The sequence below is a fragment of the Hemiscyllium ocellatum genome, chromosome 28, assembly GCF_020745735.1.
Source record: "Hemiscyllium ocellatum isolate sHemOce1 chromosome 28, sHemOce1.pat.X.cur, whole genome shotgun sequence".
Lineage (NCBI taxonomy): Eukaryota > Metazoa > Chordata > Chondrichthyes > Orectolobiformes > Hemiscylliidae > Hemiscyllium > Hemiscyllium ocellatum.
Window position 1 is genome coordinate 32157860 of NC_083428.1, and position 19210 is coordinate 32177069.

At 41.4% G+C, this 19210-nt stretch overlaps 1 protein-coding gene across 2 annotated transcripts in view; it reads right to left on the reverse strand.

Annotated features, from left to right (window-relative positions):
- Positions 1–1533: 1533 nt before the first annotated feature.
- Positions 1534–19210, reverse strand: part of LOC132828926 (tight junction protein ZO-3-like) — an 88688-nt gene continuing 71011 nt past the window's right edge. For both annotated transcript variants that reach the window (XM_060846130.1, XM_060846129.1), the window contains 8 exons: positions 17472–17665; positions 13790–13885; positions 11518–11597; positions 10537–10747; positions 7719–7819; positions 6060–6317; positions 3855–3895; positions 1534–1769 (listed from right to left, as the gene is read on the reverse strand). In XM_060846130.1, coding sequence (XP_060702113.1) covers positions 1661–1769; positions 3855–3895; positions 6060–6317; positions 7719–7819; positions 10537–10747; positions 11518–11597; positions 13790–13885; positions 17472–17665 — 1090 coding nt within the window. In that variant the 3' untranslated portion in view covers positions 1534–1660. The remainder of the gene's footprint in view (positions 1770–3854; positions 3896–6059; positions 6318–7718; positions 7820–10536; positions 10748–11517; positions 11598–13789; positions 13886–17471; positions 17666–19210) is intronic.

Here is a 19210-nt window from a genome sequence, read left to right on the forward strand (position 1 = left end):
CATGATTTATTTTCCTTCAAATTTCTGCGAATGATTGATGTTAAGGGATCAGTATTGAATTCAGTCACTTCAGTATCCAACTGATTGTCACTCAGATCTCTGTCCTTGACCTTCTATATTTCAATAACACTCAGATTTAGAATGAGCAACAGCATTTTATCTTTCAATTAGGCATTTTTCAGCTTCTGGACTCACATTGTGTGCAACAATTTCAAATCATAACCTCTTCTCCTATTTTTATACAGCAGCTAAATTTAAACCTCCTTTAAATCCATTTTTGTTTCTTGTCCAATCACCTGCTCTCCTGTCTTGCTTCAGCATCCCTTTTTGTTGTTTAATCTTTCTAGCCATCTAACCTGAGACCTCTCATTTTGTTCCCCACGTCTGTACTTGCTTAAAGCCTATTCCATCAACTTGAGATGTTAAGTGTTGCTTTTCCAATAGATGGCTGCCCAACCATTGATTACTGAAAGAATGTTTCTGTTTATATTTCACTGCAGTCACTTACTGTGCCCTTTTCAGCAGAGATTGGTGAGAGGTCAGAGGCTATCTCGAGACATTGAGTCCTATTTAAATACCCTTCTTTGGAACACCAACACTTGCAAGTTCACCTCCAAGCCATGCATTCATTATGCCTGGGCACTTATCTTGGAATTTCTTCCCTAAGAGCACTCTGGGTGTATCCATGCCAGATGGACTGAGGTGATTCAAGAAGGTAGCTCACTTTTCCCAAGGACAATTAGGGAAGGCTGATGATTGTCAGCCTTGCCAGCTGCGCTCATCTTGTGAGTGAATCAAAAGAAACATTGCACCATCATTGAATCTGAAATATTCATCTGTTTCTGCCATCAAGTGGCAGGTGGAGTATTCACAATTATTGGGATGGTGGGGAATTTTTAAATAAAAAATCCTCAAACAATCTTTATTTGCAAATAACTCAGTGCATTACTCTAAACATTTCACAGAAACAAGCCACAAATTTTCTGCTTGGTGAAAGCTCAATCATAAACCCTCTGTAAGAAAACTTTGGGCAGCAGGTCCTCTGATGACCAGTCACCCAACAGTCATCTATGCTTCCTGACTTGCTGATACTCCCAGCTTTTTTCGTTCTTATCTGTGACTGTACAGCGGATGATAAAAATGTGGACGAAAAGTCTTATGAGGATGATTCTATTAAGAAGAACAAGATTCAGAGAGTCTCAGGTTTAATTTTTTGGTCCATGAAATCAACAGAGTGGAAGTGACATCGACACAAGTACCTTCCATCAGGAGCTGCTGAATAACTACAGAACAGAAGCCTCGACAGATTTGTCCTCCTGGACTTGGGAAGAGGTAGGGCATGATTCCAAGAACAGCCCTAAAATCACTTCACAGTATGCCGTTAATTTCACAGACCAAGGATTGAATGGAAACATGGAGTCCCATACCATACTGAATGACACAGTAATTCAGTGTTTCAGAAGCTCATGTATGTCAAAGCATTTGCCTTTTTTCTAATTACTGAGAAATGGGAATTATTGTAACAACGTCATGTTTGTTTAAAATAAATCATTTATGAAAGAGTTAAAAACAAATTTAGTTACTGCTTAGAGCAGTAGAACTGTCCTCTGTTTGTTTCAACACTGTTCCATTGCAAGATGAGTTGTTTGATGGGGCTTGGTTATAACTCAGTGGCTGGACCATTCCATTCATCGTCATCATCATCTTCATCCGAACTGTAGATTAGATCTCGCCTGGACGTGATTGCATTGAGATCCTGTCTATCCAATCTTTTAAAGAGAATAATAGAGATGTTCAACACCTATCCAAATTAATAGCCTGCATTCACATATCATACTATAAAATCCAGTGAATTACCTTGAAATGTGGTGACTTCAAGCAGTCAATTTGAAGTAGCAAAACCCAACAAACAAAATTAGAGAATGATCAGTTAATTTGTTTTTGCTTTTTCCCAACAGTCATTCTCTGGAATTTTTGGCAAGTTGTCCAAAGAAGTGAACTGGAAACTGTACGCAGATGACAAGCAACATGAATTCGACTGGAACAACACTACTATTATAGGACAAGCCAAACAGAGAACAGCCAGGGAATTCCTAGAGGCATGGCACTCATCCACAGATTCAATCTATAAGCACATCGACCTGGACCCAATATACCGGCCACTGCAATGGACAGCTGGAACTGACAACTGGAAGCGGCAGAGACAAACCACTACAAATGCCGGAGGAAAGATCACAGAAGCGCTTCACAGGAGGCTCCCAAGCACTGAGGATGTCACCTAGACAGGGGACGAAACGTCTGCAACACAAATTCCCAGCTCGGTGAACAGAACCACAACAATGATGTTTTATATTACAGTGAATTGAGTAGTACCAACAAAACTATTAATTCTATTCGTTGCTCTTTATGTTTCATCAAGCTTCATCTCACCCAGTCTCCTGACAGACAAAGACAAAGTTAATTTGATCTACATCACAAATAGATCCTGCCAAAATATATTTCTATTGTCTAACTGTAACAATTAGGTATTGGGTAGGGTGGGCCAACTCCAATTAAAGGAAGAAGATTCTGAAACCAAGAAACTGCCAAATGTGAATGCATAACAGTCACCAAACTATTTTGTGAAGTTTTTGATGCTTGGTTGAGAAATAAGACACTTTCTGCTGTTTTTCAAATGGTGCCATGGAAGTCCACATGGAGGAGCCCATTTTACCTTCTCACAGAATCCCTCCAGTGTGGATATAGGCCCGTCAGCCCAACAAGTCCACACCGACCCTCTGAAGTGTATCCCGTGCAAACCCATTCCCCAGATTTACCACTGACTAATGCACCTAATCTAACCTGGGTAATTTAGCACAGCCACTTCACCTAATCTGCACATTTTTGGATTGTGGGAGGAAACCGGAGGAAACCCACAGAGACACGGGGAGAATGTGCAAATTCCACATGGATAGTTGCCCAAAGCTGGAATTGAACCTGTGTCCCTGGTGCTGTGAGGCGGCAATGCTAACCACTGTGCCGTCCCGAAGGAGATGGCACCTCCACTGATACAATATTCAGTGTTGTCCTGATGTTAGCCTAGATTATGTGGTCATGTAGGGGACTTGAATGGAGTTGTTTGACTCTGAATGAATGAAGTTCTGAACTGACTGACTCAACACTGTAGAATCGTTCTTTAAACCCCTCCCCAAACAACTATCTCCACGTTCCTTCTCATCAAAGGCAATAAGCACTACTAAGACTGGATTTGGAGTTGGGAGGAGGTTGCCAATTCTTTATTTGTAAACTTGGGATTTACACATAACAAACATTAACCAATGGGCAAATTGGAGTTCAGCTGAAGAAATCAGAAAGAGGCTTGACTGAAGAACTGTGATCAGGTTTAGAATTTTAGAATTAGAATTAGAATTATTAAAAGCTTGCAAATGTGTTTAAGTGTGTGACCTGGGAAATCTGCAGCACCTTTGTTCATGGGTAGTCAGGGGCTCAGCTCTAATGTTTAACTCCTGATATGGCATTGTATCTCTCTAAAATGAAACACCCATTAACAACTTATCAAAATGTAAGATGTACACTCATAATGAACAGTAAATCTCACATTTCCAGGTCTCATATTGCAACAGTTTAATGAGCTGTCATCTCCATGAAAATTTCAATATTCCTCCCTCTTTTGTTATACCTTGAATTCTAGATGTTTCTCATATTAAAGAAATCTGGTGAGAGTTGTGCTCTCACATTAGCCTAATGGAGAATTACAGTTTCATGGTGCAAAAACCATGTGGTCTGTTGGAATGTGTGCACAGAAGGCTACTGTAATGAAATGGCCATAAGAGAGATTCCCCATCAATACTCACCTTGTGAAGTGAGGATCCCTGTACTGACCCTGAGGCTGGATCTAGGGAACAAACAAACAAACCCAAGTGGTTCAATACAACAACTTTCACAAAGGTTTACATTGAGTATTTCTATAGTTTGAGTTGTGGAAAAGTGCAATGCTGAAGTTGGCTTCCCACATTTAATATTAAAACTAAGCTTGAAGAAAAAAGGTCCTTCATTTTATTTTGAAATGAAAAATCAGGACCAGTTGCCCGATAACTGTGGCGGGTAGAATACAGAGTTGTGCACTGTCACAATGTTGTATATACTACTATACACAATTATACCTCTCATTCCCTTTGGTCTGATTTTTCTAAACACTGTTAATTGATAATGTTACTCTGGTACTGCTCTTGTGCCACAGTTCAGGAAGTTGTTCCCACTGAGACTGGTTGGAGACTGTTTATACTTCTATTAATAGATCCAGAGAGGGTTGTTATAATCCTGTGCTTCTATTTCCCCATCTGTTGGGCAAAACATTACCTTTAGGAATTTTGTATTTGACTTTTCAAATGAAAAAATGACTGGCTTGATCACCATATGATTCCAGTTACTGTTCTAAATTTCAAGGTCGTAAGAAACTAAAAGGTAAAGTTGTCATAGACTTACCAGATCAAAGAGCTGCTCTCTTATTAGAAAGAGACAAATAGTGATGTTTACCCTGAGCATCATTGTGCCTTGGGTGAGGGGAGAGGTTGAGAAGGAGAGTCCTCATGGTAAACTCAGCCAACATGAGAATTGAACCCAAGCTGCTAGCATCACTCTGCATCGCAAACTAAGCTATCTCACCCCCTCATAAAAACAAATAGCAGCAGGAGTCCACCATTCAGCCCATCAAGCCTGGCCCACCATTCAAAACGATCATGAGTGACGTGGGCGTAGCTCTACTTTCCTGCCTGCCTCCATAAATTTCGATTCACTTGAGCATCAAAAGACTGTCTAACTCTGCCTTCAATATAATTAATGACTCAGCCTCCACTGCTCCCTTTGGACGCTAGCAATCCTCTGAGAGGTAACATTGCCCCTCGTCTTGGTCTCAAATAGGCAAGTAAGTAGACAAAAATTGTACACAGTTACAGTAGGTGTGTCTCACCAAAGCCCTGTGCAGCTTGTAGCAACTCTATCTCCTTGTGTAAGAGCCAACATTCCATTTACTTTTGTAATTCCCTCCACACCTGCTTGCCAATTTGCCAGATCCCTCTGTACTGCAGCATTATGTAGTTTTTTTCATTCATTCACGGATGAGGCCGTTGCAGCCTAGGGCAGCATTTATTACCCCTCCCTAATTGCCCAGAGGGTATTTAAGAGTCAACCGCATTGTTCTTGCAATTTAAATATTCTGATTTCCTATTCTTCCCGCCAAAGTGTACATGTTTAAAACAATAAGTGCTAGGAGCAATAAGCTGCTTGCCCCATTGAGTTTTCTCCCCCATTCAATGAGATCGGGGCTGATTTGGTAACTCTCAACTCCACTTTGCTGCCTTTTCCCCATAACCCTTGATTGCCTCACTTATTAAAAAGCTATGTTTCCTAACATTGTAGTCTATCTGCTAAAGTTTTCCTCAATTACATAACCTTTCTATATTTCCCTGCAGACAATTTGTTCCTCCTCATAATTTGTTTTCCTAACTTTGACTATAGTACAGTCTGCCACTTTTTCCAAGTTATTATTAAATTGTGAACAGTTGAATTTGTTCTAAATAATATATCACTCCCACCCCCACAATCTTCAACCTGTACAGTACACAGCTTCTCCTAATTCTCCTTTATCCATCCAACTTGTTGCTTTATTTACCAAACATTGATTTCCTGTTCTCAAAATTATGTTGATTCCGATTGATGGTATTGTGATCTAAATGTTTTGCTACGATTTCCTATGAATAGATTCCAGTATTTTCCCACAACAGATGTTAGGTTAACTAGCCTACAGTTTCCTGCTTTCCTGTCTCTCTTTTTTCCTCAATAGAGAAGTTACAATTGTGATTTTCCAATCCACTGGAAACTTCCCAGAGTCTAAGGAATTTTGGAAGACTATAACCAGTGCATCCAATTCTTTTACAATCCTAGGATTCAGGCCTTCAAATCTAGAAGTTGTGGAGAGTTCTGTTGGACCCACAGTTACCCTTTTCTGATTTAAGCATCTTTTAAGCATGATTTAAGACTGCATCTATCACTTCACTTACCTGTGAGTAGGTCTTTGGTGCTTCCTGGGTTGCTTCATTGGAGATGTGGGATGGTTCGTTCCTGATTGGTTCAGAAGATCTAATGATTGCAGGCTCATCGAGTGTGTCATCCAATTCATTATCAGTGTAAGCTCCACCTTCTGCGTCTGTGTCCTCGTAATCGCTGTTTGCTCTGCTCTCATCACAGCTCAGATAATCCATACTCATGCTGGTCGCTCGGTTCAGCAGTTCCAGGTTTTCAGTGTCTGTTTCGTCAGACTGAAAGAAAGTACAGAATAAGGAAAGGCTGCTTGGTCCTTTAACTCTAATTCTACTCCTTATGGTGTCAGCCACGGCTCAGATGTTTGCACTCTCGCATCGATATCACAAGGTTCTGAGTTCAAATTGTACTTGAGTCTCCCAGAAATAAATTTAGACTTACACTCCTGCACCGAAGGAGTGCTGCATTGTCAGATAAACCCTTATTTGTATGAGACTTTAAACTAGGGCTCTATCCATCTGCTCCGGTGGATGTAAAAGAGCTGGATGGATGTTTATTCCCACTCACCTAGCCAATATTTATCCCTCAACTTACATGACAAAATAAAACAGACTATGTAATCTTCATTCTACTGCTGTTTGTGCAGGAGTTTGTTGTGCACAAATTGGTTGCCATGTTTCCTACATTACAACAATACTGTATTGATAATAAATTGCTTTGAGATGTCTAATGGTTGCGAAAATTACAAGTATACATAAATGCAAGTCTTTCCTTTTTTGTTCCTATTGTCCTGTTTAACTTGCTACTTACTATTGACCTTATCACAGACACTTCTCCCATTAGTTTAATACAAAGATCTAAGTAAGTGCACGGTGGCACAGTGGTTAGCACTGCTGCCTCACAGCGCCTGTAGACCCGGGTTCAATTCCCGACTCAGGCGACTGACTGTGTGGAGTTTGCACGTTCTCCCCGTGTCTGCGTGGGTTTCCTCTGGGTGCTCCGGTTTCCTCCCACAGTCCAAAGATGTGCGGGTCAGGTGAATTGGCCAAGCTAAATTGCCTGTAGTGTTAGGTAAGGGGTGGATGTGGGGGTGTGGGTGGGTTGCGCTTCGGCGGGTCGGTGTGGACTTGTTGGGCCGAGGGGCCTGTTTCCACACTGTAAGTCTAATCTAATCTAAGTATTCAGATTTGCCTTAGCAATGTGGCAAAATTTCATCCTCATTGTTCCATTATTCTTCATTACACTGCTGCTCCTACAGGCAATACTTAATCACCAGCCTCACCCATTCTAAGGCCGACATCATTGGAGCCGTATACCATAAAATGGAGTGGATTAAGTGTGTTACAACAATATTTATTTGACAGATTAACAACAAAATTGTTTGCAAAAGAATCCCCATAAACTAGCTCCAATTTGACAATGCTGTTTGAGAGAAGATTTTTCACCAGGACACCAGGAGGTCAACTCACTCAGAACAAAATCTCAGACCTTTCTAATCATTTTTGGCTCAGAATCTCTTCAGGTGGTGTACTTACTGCCTGACTCATTGAGAAGCTAATGATATGCCATCTTCAATGACACCTTCCACATGAGGTGGGAACATACTGTGAGCTGATAACATTTGGAGTTTGTTGCATGGAATAACTCAACTGGAATATTCAAAAAGAAAATATAATTACTTTTTCTTCAGGAAACCACACAGCCTGAGTCTGCTGCTCCTTAATTGTTGCTTTCAAAGCTTCATACCAGGCACTAGAACCAGAATTCAGACTTATTGTACCTGTGAATAAAGTACATAAAATTGAAGAATGTACTCATCCAAAAAGCTATTCAGATTGGTTCACCACTCTGTTTGGACTTGTATTTGAATAGGAACAAACTAGGAATTTGCACAAATGTTGAATGGCTCTGTAGAAGTCACTTGGTAAAGGAGAGAGAGGTTATCATCTGCCAGAGTAATGGTTGTAGGACTGTAACCAAGACAAGTCCCATCCACATTCATTGCTAAGGAGGCTGTCAACAGAATGTCATAAAACAATCCTTTGCATTTTAGTTGACAAACCCATTATGAGGGATGTGGCTGTGACTAGTCGCTGCCTAATAATTATAGGAACAAAGGAAAACAGCAATGTAAATTCACTGCAGTGCATTAGTGCAGTTCTGCTGTGGAGAGTGTTAAGCAGACTGGAAGCTGGCCAATAGACGGACTGACCACATTGTCTGCATCAAGTTGGACCTTCATGTATTTGAGGTGCGTCTGGGACAATCTGCGAAACTGCAGGTAAAACAGGTATCTCATTCTTCGATAAAAGCAACTGTTTCTCAAACACCCTAAAACCAGTCCTGCCAACCCGTGACAACAGTTAATAGAAACATAGAGAAACACAGAGGAGTATATGAGCAATGGTAACCTATCTAGCCCATTGAGTCTGAAAATCACTCTTTATATGAAGAACATGTGCTCTCATCTCCTCCATGGCCTAACATATCTCTATCTAGTCATATATCTTCTTATATCTCTGTCAACTCTTCGATGAGAGCTGTATTCAAAGAGACACAACCACAGAAAATCTATTATCCCTGCTCATAGCTGATGCCTCTTCAGTTATCATAGATGAATAAATGTAATTCCCTGAAATATATGGGGCTGAATTACATGGCGCACCAAACTTGCTATCCCCTGGTTAAAAGGACAGGAAGGAAATCATCAATGGGAATGCCTAATAGCTCACAGCCATTACTACTGCACAGGAGGCAGAGTTTCCAACCATCAGGACAGACATCCAACCTCAGAGAGCTGCCAACCAAAGGTCAACAAAATACTCCAGTGCTTCAGGACAGACATGCAATGTTAAATCAAGATTTGGAGATGTCACTGGGTGAAAGTGAGGACTGCAGAAGAGTCAGAGTTGAAAAGGGTGACACTGGAAAAGCACAGCAGGTCAGGCTGTATCCGAGGAGGAGAAGAGTCGACATTTCAGACATAAGCCCTTCATCAGGAATGTGGAAGGGGAAAGGGGGATAAGAGATAAATAGGGGGCTAGGGCTGGGGGAATGGTAGGTGGGAAGGCAATAGGTGGGTATAGGTAGGAGGTAATTGTGATAGGTCAGTGGGGAAGGTGGAGTGGATGGTGGGAACGAAGATGGACGGGTAGGACAGTTCAACAGGGCAGTGCCGAGATGGAGCATTGGTTCTGGCATGAGGTGGATGAGGGGAAATTTGGAAACTAGTGAAATCAATGTTGATGCCATGTGGTTGAAGGGTCCCAAGGCAGAAAATAAAGTAGGTGGGGGCACTAGAGTTTGAGAAGCCAATTTGGGGAAAGGCAATCTGGGGTCAAACCTTGTGAAGTCTCTTCAATGAGCCCAGGAATGGATAACTGTGTCCATTGCCAGCCCGGCCAGACTGTGTTGGGCCGCTCCAACCTATTGTTAATTCCTCATAGCAGTGGGATCAGGCCCTTAAGTAGGAATCAATTGACTATTTAATGGTCTCAGTTCATCCACTGGCAGGGCTGGGAGGTGGATGTTGCCCAACCTTGGTAACATTGCAATGGGGCACAGGCAGGCTGGCAGTGGGCAGGCTGCACGTTGAATTTAACAAAGCCCCTCACTCCTCAGCCCCATCAGCAGGTGAAATAAAATCTATCATCTGATGTTAACAAGGGTATTGGAATTAATTCTCCCTTTTCACATGTTGGAGACTGAGTATGAGTTCAGCTGCTTTAACACTTCAATCTGCAACTTGTCAGCAAAAGAAAAAGAACATTGTCATCAGCTTTTTCAATATAGCTGAAATTGGCTAAATAGGAGCCAGAATCATGCTCATATCATCTCTGAGAGGGCCAGGAGACCTGAGTTCAAGTCCCAGCAACTCCATCGGTGTGTAAGAACATCTTTGAGCAGGTTGGTTGGAAAATACGTAAAGCTTGTAGAGATGGGTGGGGTCTACTGACTTTAACTAACCATTCCCAGATGCAAGTTGCTGGCCTCCCCTCATCTCCTGCAGATGCCTCTGGTCAGTTCAATTCCTCAAAGCTGTTGGAAATCCCTTGATACATAATCTGAAAGTCGAAATTACAGGGAATGTCTACCTGGGAAACAGACCATTTGGCCCAGCTGCTCTATGCGCCATGTAAGCCTCCACCCAGCCTTAATCCAACCCTATCAGCACATCCATTTTACCTCGTGTAATTATCTGACTTCCTGAAGCGCACTAAATTAAATGTAATTACTGTAGACAGCAATGGCAGGACATTTGGCTGCAGTATTTTGCTAATGAGATAGATCAATTCTCAAGATGGAATTCTTATTAACACAGATTGGATAAATCCAGTCACCACATTCTGTGAAATGTGTTCAGAGGCATTTTTATACAAACCACTTCAGAGCTAAGGTAACAAAATGCAACAATAAGTCAATAATAATCATTGTTGGGAAGCTGTTGAGAAATTATGTCACCAAAATATCTCATGTACTGGAAGCAGAAGTGTTTACTTGTAAAGAGGTGAGACCAGTATTTCCTCAGCTTTACAGCTTGATTGTAGAGACTCTTGGAGCTTTTCCTTGACTGAGGGTAGAGGTGCTGCCTCATGGCTTTCACTTCCTGTTTGTTCTCTGGATTAAAGAATACCACAATCGGGTACCACTTGACGTAATTTAGTCGCTCTATGGCGGAAGGCGTGATATCCAGCAGGCCATGTTTGTTCTGTGAATTGAATTGAAATTATATTTATCATTGAGAGTCACTCCAATACTTTGTCTATTTGGTCAATAAATTGGTCTATTTAATTAATTATTCTCCTGCTCCTTCTCTCTCCTAAATCCTGGATAGGCTCCACTTCCGTGTGCATTGATGACCCTCCAGTGTCTGAGGCTCTAATGTAAATGTGAGCATAAAGAGTCAGCATAACAAAGTATTCAACTGTAGGCAATACTGTCATCCTTCGAGTCTGGTCCACCATTCAAATAGACATGACTGAACCCCAACCCCTTGACTTGCTTCTGAAATCTTTAATATGCCTGCCTCACAAAAATTAAAGAATAAGGTTTGAATTTTCAAATGTCTCCACTCCCTTAGTGTTAACAGTGATTTTGAGGGACAGTACCATATTTCCATGATGCATTGTGTGAAGAACTCGTCACTGCTGAACAGCCTCGCTTGAATGTGACCTTGTGTTCCCTTGTTATGGACTCCTTCACAAGAGCAAATATTTCTCTTTGTGCTTACTAATGTCCACATTTGTGTATAATGGATTGATTACTGTGTTGCATTTTGCTCCCTTTCTAACTCTGAAGCAATATCCCAACCTCTGCTAGAATGAAGATCAATGAACCCACGTCAGATACTAAACCTGGGATTTTCCTGGTCTGTATTGGTCCAAATGTGCCAAATTAACCTAAAGAGCTATTATTTGCTTGTTAAAAATTTGAATAAACAACGATTAACCATTACAAAATCAACCAAGCTCATCTCACCTTTTGAGCAATTAGCCGTACAGTTTCAAGTTTGATGACAGAGGATGATCCTACTTCTTCAGAATTCCTCTGTACCATTTCTAGAATGGACACATTGTCAAGATTAGTGAGAACTCAGAATATCCATGTCAATCATAATGCAATGATGAATGCAAATAAATAACCTGGTCATTGATCTTAAAAGCTACTGTTGGATCTTTTTGCATACAGTTTGTCAACCACATCAGCCTCCTTGAAAACCTGACTACATTTGGAATCTAACTAAGTGAACCTGTCATGCTTCAGGACATCCTGAGGATGTGATGTTAGTATATGTAAATGCAAGAAAGCATTATACTTTGTTATTTCAGAGCTGTTTAGTTCAGGATATGTTTGAAAATAATCAAACAATAACCTTTAGCCAAGATGATAAACACATTAGGTTACCTTGGGAAAGGGTCTTTATTTTTCAAATTGAAGCACGTTTGTCATGCACAAATTGAAAACGCTCTCACTGAGGAATATCTTAATTTTTCGGTCTGTAAAGTCAACAAACTATTGTAAAGGCAATAGTCTCTTGCAAAGATATGGAGATACACTGGAGATATGGGCCAAATAGTGGCAAATGGCATTCAAAGTAGACAATTTCAGTGGGGAATAAGTAGGGAAGATGAATACTAAATATGCTTATTACCATTTATGAGGAATATTGAAAGTAGTGGGCGGCACGGTGGCACAGTGGTTAGCACTGCTGCCTCACAGCGCCAGGGACCTGGGTTCAATTCCCGCCTCAGGCGACTGACTGTGTGGAGTTTGCACGTTCTCCCCGTGTCTGCGTGGGTTTCCTCCGGGTGCTCCGGTTTCCTCCCACAGTCCAAAGATGTGCGGGTCAGGTGAATTGACCATGCTAAAATTGCCCGTAGTGTTAGGTAAGGGGTATATGTAGGGGTATGGGTGGGTTGCGCTTCGGCGGGTTGGTGTGGACTTGTTGGGCCGAAGGGCCTGTTTCCACACTGTAAGTAATCTAATCTAATCTAATCTAATCTAGTCAAGGAAGAAAATAAGTTATCTAAAGGACAAAGTAATGACATGAAATATGAACACTTTTTCTCTCATCACAGATGCTGCCAGACCTGCTGACATTTCCAGCATTTCTATTTCAAATTTACAGCATCTACAATATGTTGCACTTCTTTTAGAAAAGGGTATGGATATTGTGTGCAGATCACTCTGGGTTCATGACCAATACAGAGCAGTCACAGCCAAATAAAGCAGAGTACTAGGTTATAATAGAACCATTGAACACACATTGAAGGATACTATCCTTTCCTTGTCCAGGTCATTGGTTACATTATATTGGCTGAGTTCAGTTCTGTTTCTCTCGCACGGTGAACGACACGGCAGTTTTGGTAAAAATTCTGAGAGGCATGTGAATAAATCTCATCTGAAAAATCATAAATTACTGTTATGGAGATTTATAGATTAGATTGACTTACAGGTGACCTGATAAGAGTGTATAAAGTAACAAAAGGGCAGCATTTGATTGATTATTTCTGCTTGAAAGATTGGGGAAAACCAGAGATTGTGCATTTAAACTTTGCAAGGCTGAGAATAAGGTCAATGTTGAGTAGCCCCTCCTTTCCCAGAGAGCAGTAAAACTACATTGTCAGCTTGTCAGATATTTGCTGATACTCTATCTGGATACAGAAAATGATTTACATTACAACAGATGTCACATTTTATAAAAGGTTCGCAATTTACCAATTCCCATAAGCATGGCTAATGTGATGCCACGGACTTATTTTGATTACCTAAGGGGATTGGAGATGAATTTCCCAAATTTTTTCCCCCTTTGTGGCTCTCTAGTATTTTATCTCTGTTTATTTCCTCTTTCAGGTAATTACGTGGTTACAGGAAGAAAATAAGCATCTAATCATTCTGCTCCAGGATCACGATTTGAGAGAGGGTTAATAAAATTGTTTATTTTTTCCTATCTGCTAGTTTCTATGTTTGTCAAATGAGAGAGAGAGAGAGAGATAGACATGACTAGCAAAAGTCTCCCTTGGGCAGGGAGTGCCTTTTTGATTGCACAATCCCGATTATTGGTTAATTTTCAAATAACTAACACTTTTTTTTCTCATCTCATGGTTCTGGGATTGGTGAACACCTGAATGAACATGAAGGTGTAAATGCAAGATGGCACCTATCCAACTGAGCTTGTGCCCTAAAACCAACCAACCCACCACTGACTATTTTGCCATATGACTGAAGCCAGAGTACCATGAATACTCACGGGCAAGTTCGAACTGGTCAGGCAGATCGCTGGCCAGTCTCTGAGTAGCAATGTCAGAAATTGGTCCAAGAATCACAACAGGCCTTTTATAAGGGGCTGTAACAAAGACATTTGTTTATTAAAGCAATGTCGATTAATAAATAATATAATGTTTTGCACTTCAGAAAAAAATACATCTTTGTTTAGTGAATATAATAGCCGTTTAGAATTGGTGTTCACCACAGTTTAGTTTTGTCTGCACCAAAATGAGGCAACCCAGAGTCTTGTTCATATCAACTCTCTGTCCTTGAGATGGCATGTTAAACTGGAAACCCTGGCTGATTGCTTCAGTGCCTCAGGTGGATGTTTAAGACCTCACGATGCTATTCAAAGAAAAGCATAGAGTTCTCTAGACCCTGGCCTTCCTCATCCAATACCACCGAAAGTACATTAACTAGACATTCAACCAATAGTTGTTTGCACAAAATGGAGGTAGCATTTGCCCACAATAACACGATAGTGCATTATAATGAATTTGTTATATTCAAAGGCTGTCAGACATTTCAAAGAGATGTGATTAGAAAAAAAACCTGTATCTTGTATCGAATTTTCCACAACTTTAGGATATCGCAAAAGACTTCATAATCAATTGAACACTTTTAAAAGTGGTATTTGTATGGCAGCTAGTTTATGCACAATAAGGTCTCTACAGAAATGAGAAAAATCCCCTATTTTCGTAACATTTTATGGATAAGTATTTGGTCAGAATATCTGGAGAACTCCATTTCCCTTCTATGAATTGAGCTACAGGATGTTCTGCATCCACCAAAGTACAGGTGTGATCTGTTAAACCTTCCAAATAAATCATCCAGCAGTGTAGTATTCCCTCAGTACTGTACTAGAGTAGGAGTTCAAGTCACTGGCATGACCCATGATGGATGAAAATAGATAAATTATCAAGAGAAACATAATTGGTGAATCAGCGAATACACGAACTGATGTTATCATTGTTGGTTCGATATACAACAACCCCAAATGTCATTTCCATATCAGCTGTTTCAATTTCCAGATTTCTGCCCCTGCACCAACCAAATTTCAATGTCAAAGGAAATACGTTTTGAGGATCACATAAAACTATATATATAGAGAGAGGCCAAATAGATTGTGAGCACTAAAGTTGTCACCAATCTGAGACTGTAGAGGACTTGATACTATCAAATACCTGATCTATTGGGCATTTAAGACTGTCAGAGAACTGATACTGTAAAGGGGTTAATATTGTCAAGGGAGTTCATCTGGTATTGTGTACATGAATACATACAGAAGAGAAAGAGGCCATTTGGATGATTATGCGTATGCCAGAGATAAAATACAGTGTGGAAGCAGGCCAATCAGCCGACACTGACCCTCCAAAGAATATCCCACCAAGACCCAGATCTCTACCTTATCCTTTTAAACCTGCATTTTCCCATAGCCAATCCACCTAATCTGCACATTTTTGGGAGGAAATCATGCAGATACAGGGCAAATGTGCAAACTCCACACAGAGAGTTGCCCAAAGGTGGACTTGAACCTGGGTTCCCAGTGCTGTGAAGCAACAGTGCTAACCTCTGAGCCACCCTCCACTGAGAGATCCAATTTCTTCCATTTCCCCTGCTATTGTTCTGAGACATTCAGAATTTTCATTTTCAAGTATTTATTCAATTCTTTTTCCAAAGTTCAAAGCTTATAAAATTCTAATTGGATAGACAGAATAGTTGAAAGAAGGATGTTAAGGATAGCATGGAAAAATGGCATTGACATAGATCATTCACAGTGATTTAGAATGGGGAAGTCAGGTTGAAGAGCTGAACAATCTCCTCCTCCTTCTATGTTCTATTGAGTCTGCCTCCATCACTCTTACAGGGGGAGTGTATTACAGATCATCACAATATACTGTGGAAACAAATGCTCATCTCCTCTCTCTTTTAATAAAACCCCGTTCCTGATGAAGGGCTCCTGCCTGAAATGTCGATTTTTCTGCTCCTCGGATGCTGCCTGACCTGCTGTGCTTTTCCAGCACCACTCTAATCTTGACGCTGATCTCCAGCATCTGCAATCCTCACTTTCGCCTCCCCTCTGTTTTTGTCAATTTTGTAAAATCTGTGTTGTTGGGTTGGCAACCATTCAAGTAATTCTAGTAAATTACTAATAAATACTTCAAGATTTTGAAAATCTCTACCAAATTTTCCCTTAAACTTTCTGTAGTAAGAATAATCCCAGCTTCTTTAGTCTCTCCACATAGTTTAAGTCCCTCCTCTCTTATTGTGGTAAATCTCCTCTGAACTCCTTCTAAGGCCTTTTTCTTTAAACTGTAGTACCCAGAATTGAATAGATGAGACCTGACCATGGATTTTAAAAAGTTTCCTTGCTTGTGTATACCAAAATCTATCTAGTTATAAAGCTAGGGATCCCATATGCTTTTCTTTAGGAAGGCAAACACAATGCTGGCCATAAGTATCAGAGAATTTGAATACAAAAGTGAAGATGTCTTGCATCAGTTGCATAGGATCCAGGTGAGAGTACCTGGAGTACTATGAGTTTTGATCCTTTATCAAAGAAAGCATAGACGTGCCATTGAGAGAATGGAGTTGAGGTTCACCAAACTAATTCCTGAGAAGGTATGTTCTCTACAGGTTAGATGAATGAGAAATGACCTTATTAAAACTTACAAAATTTTCAACAGTATAGACATGGTAGATGTAAAAGAAATATTTTCACTGGCTGGGTGTCTACAACCAAGGAACGCAGACTCAGAATGAGGGGCTGGTCTTTTCAGACTGAGTTGAGGAGGATTTTTCCACTCAGAGCCAGAGGGTGGGGAATTTTCAGAATTCTGTCTTCCTGAGGTCTGAGGAAGCTCAGTCATTGAGCAAGCTCAAGATAGAGATTGATTGATGTCTAGTTACTAATGACATCCAGAGATCAGAATATGGTATAGTGTGGGAAAACGGTATTGAGGTTGTTGATCAGTGATCATCTGGAATATGGAGTACACAATAGATACACAATAGACAATAGGTTCAGGAGTAGGCCATTCTTCCGTTCGAGCCAGCACCACCATTCATTATGATCATGGCTGATTATCCTCAAGCAGTATCCTGTTCTTGCCTTATCCCCATAATGTTTGAGGGGCTGAATGACTTTCTCTTACTCCTATGTTCCTACATTAAATAACGTTGTTCCACCTTGTCCTGTTGCCTCCAAGGATTTAGGTATGTTGGTTGTAATAGATTTCCAAATCCTTTCTCACTGTGAAATTCATAATTTACACACTCTATAACTCTCAATAACCCTTTCTTCCTTTTCCCTACCTTTCTCTGCATGTCTCTCTGGCAACGTCTTTTCCATTTCTATTCTCTGCTATCTATTGCTATTCCTTTACATTTGTCTTTGTGTCTCTCTCCTGCTCTTGAATTTAATTCCTCCTCTTTCTGCTCTCAGTGTATCTGTGTGTGTCTCTCTCTGAAGCACACACTCTCTCTTTTCTCTCTCCTGCCCCATCTCCACTCTTTTTCAGCAGGAGGTCTCTGAAGCTCATGCATCATTGGGCTTTATGGTTCTTTTAAATGATTGAATCCCCCACAGTTAACTCTTGACACTTGCTAAGTCATGTAAAAAAAAATCTTAGACCTTGTTCCAGCAACACTCTGTATGTTTGTACCTTCTCTCAGAATGACCCTTTCATAGGGGGGATATTTGCCCTGAATAGTCAAGGCGGAAAGGTCATCTCTGCTCTTCCTGATGTTTTTCTTTGCACCTCTCAGGCCACGCATTTTCCAGAATTCTGCCCGTGCTCCACTTGATGAACTGGATGAAGCTTTCTGAGTAATTTCAGCTTTGGCAATTTGTTCAGCCCTGTTAGGAAATAAAGAGCACAAAATTGACATAAAATTATGGAAACACAGTGAAGTCACCATAGTCCCAGGCTGCTCACTCATTAGACAGAGATGATTGGTAGGGATTTTAACCTGAGGGTCACCATGCCTCAAGTGAGGGGCACAGTTGAGGCAGTCAGACCAGTACAGGAATTGAACCCATGGGTCTCTCTGCGTTGCAAACCAGCCATCCAACCAAGTGAATTAACCAACCCCTGTCATTACACAGTTAATCATCCCATAAGTAAAAGCAACATGGACTAATTGCTTTGCACAAGGCTGCAATATCGTCGTGTGTTACGCTGATAATCCAGGAGTCTGGACTAATAATCCTGAAGGTTATGACTGACCAGAACCTGAACTGGACCAGCCATTAAAACATTGTGACTACAAGAGCATATCAGAGGCTGGGAAATCTTCAATGAGTAATTCATCTTTTGACTCACTAATTCCGAAGAGAAAGTGAGTACTGCAGATGCTGGAGATCAAAGTCAAAAAATGTGGAAAGCACAGCAGGTCAGGCAGCATCCAAAGAGCAGGAGAGTTGCCGCTTCGAGCATAAGCCCTTCATCAAGAATGTGGGGGGGAAGGTTTAAGGGGGCTGAGAGATAAGTAGGAGGAGGTGGGGCTGGGCGAAGGTCATTTGGAAGGCGATAGGTACACGCAAGTGGGGGTTGATGGTGATAGGTCAGAGAGGAGGGTGGAGCAGATAGATGGGAAGGAAGATGGACAGGTGGGTTAGTACAAGAGGGCGGTGCCGAGTTGGAGGGTTGGACCTGGGATGAGGTGGGAGGAGGGGAGTTGAGGAAATTGGTGAAATCGACATTGATGCCATGTAGTTGGAGGGTGCCAAAATGGAAGATGAGGCGTCGGGTGGCTAGGATTTGGCAGTGGAGGAGGCCCAGGACTTGCGTGTCCTTGGTGGTGTGGGACACAGTGCGGTGGAATTGTTTGGTGCATGTGTCCCAGAGATACATACACCAAATAACCCCACTGCACTGTGGTCGACCACTTCAACTCCCCTCCCGCTCTACCAAGGGCATGCAAGTCCTGGGCCTCCTCCACTGCCAAATCCTAGCCACCTGGAGGAATAATGCCAGAGCTCTACCTTGGGATGCTCCAACCACACGGCATCAATGTCAATTTCACCAGTTTCCTCACTTCCTTTCCCTCCCACCTTATCCCAGATCCAACCCTCCAATGCAGCACTGCCCTCTTGTACCGTCCAACCACCACCTTCAACACTCAATCCTTCCCTCACCTGAGGCATGGTGACCCTAAGGTTAATGTCAATGTCAGCAGTGTGTGCTATCTACAAGATGCACTGCAGCAACTTATCAAGGCTCCCTCAACACACCTTGAAACCCATCTTTACCATCTGGAAGAACAAGGGAAGGAGGTGACTGTGAACAATACTGCCTGCAATTTCCCCTCCAAGCCACAGCATTCTGAATTGGGAATATATCACCATTCCTTCACTGTTATTTGGTCAAAATCCTGAAACTCCCCTTCTTAATTGTGTGTG